Here is a 10,161-nt window from a genome sequence, read left to right as displayed (position 1 = left end):
AGGAGCCAATCCGTCCGGGACACAGAGAGGAAGAGGAGGAGCCAATCCATCCGGGGCACAGAGAGGAAGAGGAGGAGCCAATCCGTCCGGGGCACTCTTCTCCCACAGAGGGGAAGAGAGTGAGCAAGACTGCTGGTCTGATATAGGGAGTATGGGATGAAGAGGATAAAAAGTGTTGACTCTAGTTAATAAAGTTAGCAAAAGGGACTACCAGTCTCGTGGGTCCTGAGGTGAAATTTAAAGTCATTAAAAGACTCGGACTAGGCGTGGTAACACTCTCCAAATCTGATAGCCCACCACGGGCAAAGTGCCTGTCACATCAGAGAAAATAACACAAACACCAGGAAAGGTCTGACTGGTTTCAGTCTTCTTCTTTCCCTTAAACTGCCGTTTATACTTCTGCACCCCTTGTCATTCTTTCAAACCTTCCAATGGAGTGGAGACTGAGGGGGAAATGTAATTAGCATAGCTTGTTCCTCATCCGTTTTCATACCAGGACTCCCCAGTGCTCGCCGGTAGTTTAGCATATACCTTTCTCTGAGCTACAGCAAATCAGATCAAGATAACAGATACACCGAACCCTACAGCGCACCTTAAAAGTAGGATTGGTAAATCCATTTACCTCAGCATAGGACAAGAGCAATGCTATCCAGACATCCTTAAGTGGCATGTCTTAAAAGATATACCCAGTGAGGAAAACTAGCTCTAATGGAATTTCCTCTCATTACTTAAAATAAACCAGGTCACTGAGATGGGACGCAGTATGGTATTCTGCTCATTTTGATTTCAGTTTAATTCCATCAAACCATAAATCCCCATGGAGATACCTTAGGCACATGCCTGCAGACACTGCGATGCCCAGCATTTCAGCATACGTGTTTTTGCGTGATTTCAAACAAAATGATTTTTTAAAAAAACGTGAACACATGGCTCCAAGTTGCTTTTTTAAAATACTTATGTCAACAGCTTTAAGTATGAATTATCTCCATGGCTATAAACTGCAGGTATAAAATACATCGCATGATTTGGTGGGAAATGTAATTCAGAAGACCAAGTTAAAGGCCTAACCGACGCACATCAAAATTAAGCTAACTTCCTAGATTACAGCAATGGTCTTTTTTTATCTTGCCAAAGCCACTGAAGTTAAATATACCTCAATGTATTAAGTTCAGCTGTAACTACAACTGGAATATACATTCAACTGAACCATGACCTGCTTTTCATCTCAGAAGTGAAAGGGAATTATGTCAGTTATGAGACTCACATTTTTTCCATTGTAAGATCCTTCTGAAAGTTATTTCACACTAGAACTGAAAGCAAAATGCACTTCGTGGCATTTACCTGCTTTGCAAAATATTTATTTATGTTACTGCTCATAAGACAGCATTTCAATCAGTCACTGATAACAATTACATTTTTTTTCTCATTTACTTTCAAATGTACAGACCCAGAGACATTTGGCAACGAAAAAAAAAATATCAGTATGTAATATGACACCTAAGCTTAAAATTCATTTATAACTACATGCCATATTTACTTACAAGACAACACCAGTCCACACAACAAATACAGAATTAACATGTGTAAATAAATGTGGTTTAAAATACCCACCCCTAGCAGAAAGCTTTTTGGTGTTGATAATTTTGGCAGCATACTCCTGTCCAGTAGGGATCTTCATACATCTTCTCACCACTGAGAATGCCCCCCTAGAAACCAACAATCAGCAAGTCAGCAATATAATCAGATCCAGTATCCACTTAGAAACTTACAAACCTGAGCATATTTGTGAGTCTTGAGCAGTCTGTGAAATATCAGCATAATAAAAACATTATCTAGAAAACGATGTTGAGGAATAAAAAGTAGTTTTTAATTGCCTGGAAACACACATTATTAATCAACAAAATAAAAGGAAATGCCAATTATGACCACTCTTGTTTGCACATGAAATTTGTGCAAACATTTCACAAAACACCAAATGCTCAAAGCAAACCCTGCAAAGAGCAGAGCTGGGAACAGGGGAGGAAAAAAATAATCTGCTGCCTGTTTATTTCGGTAGGAAAAATAATTAACGTGGCTCCAAGTAAGTAAATACGGCGATTGTTTTCATTACAACATAAATCTGGGGCTCACTGGTGCTTTACCAGATCCTGGGGTAAGGTGATTTCTCTGCCTGGTTTGGGCTGGGGGAGGGGAGAGATTTGAATTAAGCTGCTCTTCCGACATGTCTCCATGTTTCAACAGCAGATCATCTATAAAGATATCATTTTCATTCCATTAAAAATGCTTAGACTTCCTTTTATGCAACTGTGGGAACCCATGGCATACACTGAAATGTATCTTTTCCCTAATTGTCGAAATTAGCGATAGAAGAACTGTTTTGAGGTTGGATGCTTGGCAAATCAGCATTCCTGGCTGGATCTCTGTACAGATCTTCTGTAGGTACCCTGTCCCTCCTTAACAAGAAGTTCTGGCACTTAAGTGGAGGAGGTCGTTTTACGCAACCACAAGGCTAGGCTACCTTGGGAAGCGCTTTCCTGAGCTCCAGAGAGGGGGCTTTTCCGCTGCCTCAATAAATAAATCTCCGACAAGATGTGCACGTACTTAATCCTATAAGAATGATGGTGAGCGAATCCTTTAGTGCAAAGAATAGCGGATATGGGGCAGGGGCGTGGGTTCTGTTGGGTGGCCCTTTTCCTGGACAGAACAACTATTTGGATGCCGAACCAGACTCTCCACCAAGCCAAGTTGAACTTTCGGCATCGATAAATATGGCACCATCTCTGAGAGCCAGTGCTCATCAGCTCATCCGAACCTGGGTCAGACGGCAGACACACCGACCGCGGGCTGAGCAGGAGACATCTATTTACCGAAAATGTGATAAAGGTTGCGTTTTTGCATGCATCTCCTTTCCTCTCCGAAGATCACACACACACACACACACACACACACACACACACACACACACACACTCGCGTGCGCGCACACTTCCCAGGATGACAGCTACAACTGCAGAGATCGTAAATTCACTAAGTCTCCTGTGGAGAGGTGGAGGACCCAAGGAGGTGGGCTGGGGTTTCCGGGCACCAGCCACAGTGGGGCAGGGATTTCCTCCCCTGTGTGCCCCACCCGCACCAAGTCAGGGGTCCGTCACCCCGCTTCGGCCTGCGGGCTTCCTCCCCCCCCCCCACGGGGAACACGGGGGTCGCGGGAGGAGATGCCAGGCAAGGACGCTTACTTTCCGAGCTCCTCGAAGAGCTGATACTCGTCGGTGAACCGGGTGCAGGTGGTGGTCGAAGCCATGGCGGGGTCTGGGCAGTGCGCCGCTGGCAGCGCGACGGGCGACACGCGAACAGACGCGGCTTCCCGGGACTGGCGCCGCCGCGCTGTCACCCGGGGCTGCCCTCACTTTCCTTGTCCGAAAGTAGCTCGCCCGCGAGGGAGTGCGCGCAGGGGCGGGGCGCGGGGCGAGGTGGCCAGACCAACCCGCGCCGCCCGCGATCCCTCCTCCTTCTCCTCCTCCTGCCGCCGCGGCCGCGGGGCAGAGTGCTCCAGAAAGGGGTCGAGGGGGGACCCGCAGGAGGGATGGCCGCTGACACCGAGGCTCGCACAGCAGCTTGGCGCAGAGCCGGGTTGGCGGACGAGCGGCGACCGCGAGTGTAGAGCCGGCCGGCTGCTCCTACGAGCGGAGGCGGCGCTGGTGGCCCGCGCTCCCCACGGAGCCGCGAGCCTGGGAACCCGCGCGGCGACAGAGTGCGCTGGGCTCGGGCTCGGGCGGGCGAAGCTGGCGGCCGCAGCTCCTCCCCGGCGCCTCCTCCCGCCTCTCCCCGCCCTGCGAAGCCCCCTCCTCGCCGGCCCTACACCTCCCTCTAGCGACTCCAGCCGAGTCCCTCTGGGCTGCTCTCCTGCAGCCGTCTAGGGAGACCGCAGGGAGGGGATGTGCATAGTGGCGTGGGGAGAGCACTTAGAGGACCGGGGTGCACCGGGATGTCGCAGTGACCCACGAGGGGTCGGGAAGATGAGGGACGACTCGCAGCTCACACACCGGGGATGTCTCTAGGCCGGCCACTCAACCACGGTGCCGGGGAAGCCGAGGGAGGGATGTAGCCGCTGCATCAGGGCGCGGTTGGCATTTACTGCTCCCCAGACCCGGGTCCCACGTCTCCCCCGGGGTCGCAGCGATGCTAACCCTGGCCACCTCTGCTGCGACCCGCTGTCCCTCAGCTAGGGGCGAGGATGGCCCGGGCGCCACATTTCACTTCAGGTTTTACTGTCCCCCTCTTCGCCCTGCTCTCCGGTTGTTTTCCTGACTGGGGCAAGCCCCATAAGCCCTTGCTTGACCATAAATCCTAACATAATGAAAGCAGAAAGTCCAGCACTCCGCCACACCTTCCTGCCTCTCCCGAGTAAACTCCCCGGTAACCTCAGCAAGTTCTGATAGTAAGCAGAGCTCTCGCGAGACGTCCCACTCGGCTGCCGAGGGGGTGGGGCGGTAGGAAGGTTGGCTGCGGGTCACGCGACCCAGTGGGGAGCTGACGTCATTGGCATCACGTGAGCGTGGCCAGCCTGTTTCACTTTGCTAGGGGAGAAGAGGAAAAGAGAGGGGACATCCTGAGTTCTTGGCTTCACGTTCTCACAGAGCAGGCCGGGTAGGGGCATAGGAATGTACCCCCGACAGTGGCTATCCGGAAAGCCTCTAAAGAGTGCCAGGGTGCCTGCTCTTGGGCAGATCTGCCACTGTTGTTTAAAAATTAGCCTGGAGAAAACACTAGCTTGTTAGATAGGTTAAGTTGTCACTGGTTGCTAGGATAATTTCTGGGTATTTAATAAACATGGCAATTGAAGAGATAGAGGCCTACAGAAAACAGAAGCATCATGAGCAGGGTTTTTTTCTTTTTCTTTTCCTTTTTTTTTTCTGCTTTTTGTTCTACAGGATATCATGAAATCCTGCATTCCTATTGCTAATTTGCTCGTTCTTAGAATTACATCAGGCGCTTAAAATTTCACAGCAGAAAGGTGATAGATAACTTTCAGTTACGGCGACTTTATAGACTTTTGTCGCCAGTTCTGAGACGCTCTTTGCTCACTGACACACATGTTCCTAATTCTTTGATTTCCTGTTTTAAAGAATGCTATTCCGCCTGAACTCAAGTACTCAAGCTAGTCAGAAAACCTTTAAATGCTTTTCTGTTGTAGGTTTTTCAAATATTGCTCATACTTCCAATAGACCTCTCCCACTCAACACCACAAGAAAATAGTTTTTGTGTTGAGTCATCATTCAATGTCTGCATTGTTCTGCCCATGAAAATGTCATTTGCTGGCCTATTTTACTATAATTTTCCCCTCGGGTTCACTTGTGTCTTTTGTTCTTCTTCCCCTGCATTAGATTCCTACTGCGGGTTTTTGACATGGCCAAGCCCACGGGGTCTGCACATGTCCAGTCTATTCTGTATCCTACCTGGAGACCTCTGCTATTCAGTTGTCATGGTGGAACACTGTTAAAGGATTCTCGAAAGTTCTCTGATTTTTATGTAATTTTGATTCATTTTTGATCTGCATTGTGGTCTCATTAAAATGTTTCTTTTATTTAACTTTATTTCAGTTATTTCTGAAGTTCAGACCTCCTTAAGACACTAGCAGATTGACTTTATTTTCTTTTTATTCTGCTTTAGCACTTTAGGAATAGCTGCAAAACAGAGTTAAGTTTTTAGAAGATATACTTCTAAACAGAGTGACTCTGGAGGTTATTACATTTAGTGAAGCATCCTTACCTGACTATTCCAGTGAACAAAGAAGAGAGGAAGACTAACAAAGAAAGGGGGGTGTTAAACCAAAAGATAATTCACAAAGCTTGTTGTCTTAGTTAGGGTTTCCATTGTTGTGATGAAATACCATGAGTCCAAAAGCAAGTAGAGGAGGAAAGGGTATGATGGGATATTTGTACACTGTGTGAAGATATATTGCTGAGAAGGTATAATAAAGAGCCGAATCAATAGGTGGTGATGCATGCATTTAATGCTAGCACTTGGGAGGCAGAGGCAGGGGGATCTCAGTGAGTTCAAGGCCAGCCTGGTCTATAAAGCCAAGTTCCAGGATACCTAGGACTGCTACATTGAGAAACAATATCTTACAAACCAAACCAAAAGAGCTGAATGACTGATAGCTACAGAGGAGGTATATGGGAGGGACTTCTGGGCAGAGAGAGGAAGTGGGAGGAGAAAAGAGTTGTGAGTGAGATACCAAGTGACACAGAGAGGAAACAGGAGGTACAAGATGAAAGAAAGGTAAAAAGCCACATGGTAAAATGTGGCCATAAAAGCAAGTTGGTTTAAGTTACAAGAGCTAGTGGGACAAACCTAAGCTAAGGCTGAGCTTTCATAATTAATAATAAGTTCTGTTGTCATTTGGGAGCTGGCTGGTAGGACAGAGAAAAAACTCATTACAAAGGGGTTTATTTGGCTTACAGTTCAGAATTGCTCTTCATCTCCAAAGAAAATCAAGACAAGAACCCAAACAAAGCAGGAACCTGGAAACAGGAGCTGATGCAGAGGCCATGGAGAGGTGCTGCTTACTGGTTTGCTTCCCCTGACTTACTCAAAGTATAGGTGGGGTGATGAGAAGAGGAGAATTCTGGGAAGAGAGAAGACTCAGTCTGCAGTCGTCACAGAGAAAGCCAGACACAGAAGAAGCAAGATGAGAACACCTCACTGATGAAAGGTCCAAGCCACGTGGCTAACACAGACAAGAATAATGAGTTAATTCAAGATGTAAGAGTTAATAAGAAGCTAATAGTCCAACCAGTTTATAATTAATGTAGACCTGTGTGTGTTTCTTTGGGGCTGAACGGCTGCAGACCAGGTGGGACAGAAACCTCTGTCAACATGCGGGCTCCTTTAGAAATCAAAATGTATTGTAAATTAAATATGTTCTTCAGGAAGGAAAAATCAAAACACCATCACAATCTGAACCAAGCAAAACCAAGCTACAAATAACTCAGTCCAATTATCTGGGATTCACTTACAATCTTCTAGTCTCTTCAAAGGGCTCAGGTCACTTCTCTGCCTCTGCCCTCTGCACACACACAGCTTGTCTTCTAGGATCTACCTAACTCCACTCCACTGTGCTACTGTTCTTGATGGTCATCCCATCATCTCCAAAACGTAGGGTCTCTTGCTGCAACAAAGCTGTACTTTCACTAATGGCCTCTCATAGACTCTTTTCATAGTGCCAAGCCTCAACTTTTTTTGCTTGACCCTTCAATCCTGCTATTGAAGCTGCACCTCCACCAATGTGACCTCTTCTGACCTCCCACAGTGCCAATACTCAGCTGTTCTCCATGACTTTTTCATGCCTTCAAAACCAGTACCACCTAGGTGATGCTTACACATTACCAAGTCCTGCTGCCAACCTAAAGTACAATGGCCACCTCTGAAACACAGCTTCTCTGTGCTCTCAGGAAATACTTCCCCAAAGATTTCACCTCAGTGATGCTGGTATCTTCTTAATCACTGCTAACTTCTTAGTTCCACCTGACCAGCATCAAATGTTCCAGTCATGTAAAGGTTTCACTTTAGTACTTCTGTTATTGTTTTTTTTTTTTTGTGTGTGTGTGTGTGTGTGTGTGTGTGTGGTTTTTCGAGACAGGGTTTCTCTGTGGTTTTGGAGCCTGTCCTGGAACTAGCTCTTGTAGACCAGGCTGGTCTCGAACTCACAGAGATCCGCCTGCCTCTGCCTCCCGAGTGCTGGGATTAATGGCGTGCACCACCACCGCCCGGCTACTTCTGTTATTGTTAATCATAGCTGATTCTTCAGTTCCAGCCAACCAGAACCACAGACTCTTAATTCAAAGTAACAAATGACCCTGATAGAGTCTTTAAACTTCCCTCTGAAACTTCACGAGTCAGGCCTCTATCCTCTGCCTGCTCTCCACATTCTTATCTTCCAAGTTACCCCAGAGCTCTTAACACTTGGGTTCATCTAGCCCAAAGTTCCAAAGTCCTTCCATAATCCTCCCAAAAGCATAATCAGGTCTGTCACAGTAATAATCTGCTGCATTGGTATTAAAATAGTAAGATATTTTATCCAAACTGGACCCATGATGTAACCTAATCTTTCACCTCTGATTCAAAAGAGGACAAGCAGAGATTTATAACCAAGGAGGATAGCAGAGACCAGGAAGTGTAAATACTGAGCAATTTCTTCTGCTCCTCTCATTTGGTACTTGGAATTAAAAACTGCAATGCTTTAGTACTCTCAGAATGGACAAGTGTTGAATGTACTTAGTATACTAAGACTTAGCATTTTTTAATTATTCTTCATACAAACTTTTCATGAAACACAGCTCTTACCTCAAAGAATTTATTCTGGAGCCAGATATGGGTGACCATTGCCCAGGAATGCAGGTTACCATTCCGTATTCCAATGTAGGAGTAACAGTTTAATAAAGTCTTATGGTAACAGAACAAAGTAAGTTGTAAATAAAGACATTTTCCAAGGACATTGATGGAACATATCAGGTAGGCAGATAAAGAAAAGAGGAAATCTCAGTTCTGAGCCTCAGACACTGCCTGGTGTCATTCTTAGCCTTGATTGACAGAAACAAAGGGTCTACTTGTACATTCTCAAAGATTCATCTAATAGTCACAAAGATATTATGTCACATACAGAGGTGAATGACAAATGATTATTGAGGGCCAGCATAGCCCAAGATGATGTGTAATTAGACCCTGGCCTTCACCATTTCAACCTCTCCATAATCATTAAAAGTCTAATCTGATTCTGGCCAGGCAAGCAGAGGTGAGGAAACATGCTGGATTTGTCTTTCTGAGCCTGGGTTACCTCCAAATATTGTACTAGTTTAGAGTTCCATTCATTTTCCTGAGAATTTTATTGAAGATCTTAGAATTTAGAATTGAATTCTTTACCTTATTTTTATGATTAGGTTTGTACTTTTCTGGCAGGGAAGCAAATGACAAAGAAGTAAGAATAAAAACTCAGATTGACTTCATCAACCTTTATGAAGACTTTAAGGAGTCTTGTCTCAGGTAGTTTATTCCCAACAAATTCAAATACAGTACAATTTGGAAAAAAAGTTTCCTGTTGTAATATAATCCCCAATGCACAAGGAAGCATTATTACATCGAAACTCGACTCAGGGTATATGTCATTTCTTCTGAGAGTATGGGTTCCAGAGATAGACTACCAGTACTAACTTACAGGTCTAAGAAGGGACTGGTCAAGGTTATACAGATATTGTAGCGTTCATTTGGGCTATTAGCCACCTTTGGTCCTCGTTGAGGGAGCTTGGGGGAGCCTTTGCTATAAGGGTCTTTTATCCTGTTAGATATCTCTAGTCCTGGTTGTGGGAGTTGGGGAGCGTCATTCATATTTCTAGCTACTGTTGGTCCTGGTTGTGGAAGCTTGTTATTGCCTGGCCCAACAGGTAACAGAAATCATGAGACTATTAATTATTTCTAATCCCCAGCTTTTGGGATGAAAAAAAAAACTGGGTTTTAATCTTTCCTATTATAAAGACAATCCTGCATGCTTAACATTTCTTTCTCTGGCGATCTGTGGGAACAAGTGCTGGGCACTCCAAAGGCTTTATATAGGCCCTAAATACCGTGAAAAATACTGCTTGTTCCTTACTTGTTCATCATACCATCAGAATGTCCCAACTCTTCTACCTGGTCTTGAAGCTTGGATACTCTGTCCTCACCTTGACCTGTTCTGCCGATGAAGGCCTTCCACAGAGTTTTAGTTTGACTGAACATGTTCATTTCTAGTCTTTCAGTTTGATAATTCCTCACCACCATCCCCAAGTGTGCATGTATGAATATTTTTCCTAAATGTATGATGTATACGCACTACGTGTGTGCAATGCCCACAGACGCCAAAAGAGGTTGTCTTCTATAACTGGAGTTATAGGTGTTAGTGAGCTGCCATTTGTGTGAAACCTCAAGATCAGGCAGTGCCCTTAACTGCTAAGCCACCTCTCCAAATGTTTCTCTTTCAGAATTTTTCTTCCCTGTCTTACCAACATTTTATTTCACTTAACAATTCATGTTCTCTTGAGATTTATTCAGAAGTTTATTTTCTTTTCTGATTTCTGTGAACAAACTCACCCTCTCTCCTTGGATTTTCCTGGATACCATTACTTCAGAA

The 10,161-nt window shown here is 45.2% G+C and overlaps 1 protein-coding gene across 10 annotated transcripts in view; it reads right to left on the bottom strand.

Annotated features, from left to right (window-relative positions):
- Camk2d (calcium/calmodulin dependent protein kinase II delta) overlaps window positions 1–3,757 on the bottom strand; it is a 250,826-nt gene extending 247,069 nt beyond the window's left edge. For 5 of the 10 annotated variants that reach the window (XM_005357243.3, XM_026783941.1, XM_013350034.2 and 2 more), the window contains exons 1-2: window positions 3,236–3,756; window positions 1,612–1,706 (exon numbers count right to left, since the gene is read on the bottom strand). In XM_005357243.3, the coding sequence (XP_005357300.1) occupies window positions 1,612–1,706; window positions 3,236–3,300 (160 nt within the window). In that variant the 5' untranslated portion in view covers window positions 3,301–3,756. Of the gene's footprint in view, window positions 1–1,611; window positions 1,707–3,235 lie in introns of all 10 variants that reach the window. The other 5 variants (XM_026783940.1, XM_026783944.1, XM_005357251.3 and 2 more) reach the window with 3 other exon arrangements.
- Window positions 3,758–10,161: the final 6,404 nt, after the last annotated feature.

Source organism: Microtus ochrogaster, chromosome 21, assembly GCF_000317375.1.
Source record: "Microtus ochrogaster isolate Prairie Vole_2 chromosome 21, MicOch1.0, whole genome shotgun sequence".
Taxonomy (NCBI): Eukaryota; Metazoa; Chordata; class Mammalia; order Rodentia; family Cricetidae; genus Microtus; species Microtus ochrogaster.
The sequence above is the reverse complement of the archived record's forward strand: the minus strand, read 5'-3'. Positions and strand labels throughout refer to the sequence as shown.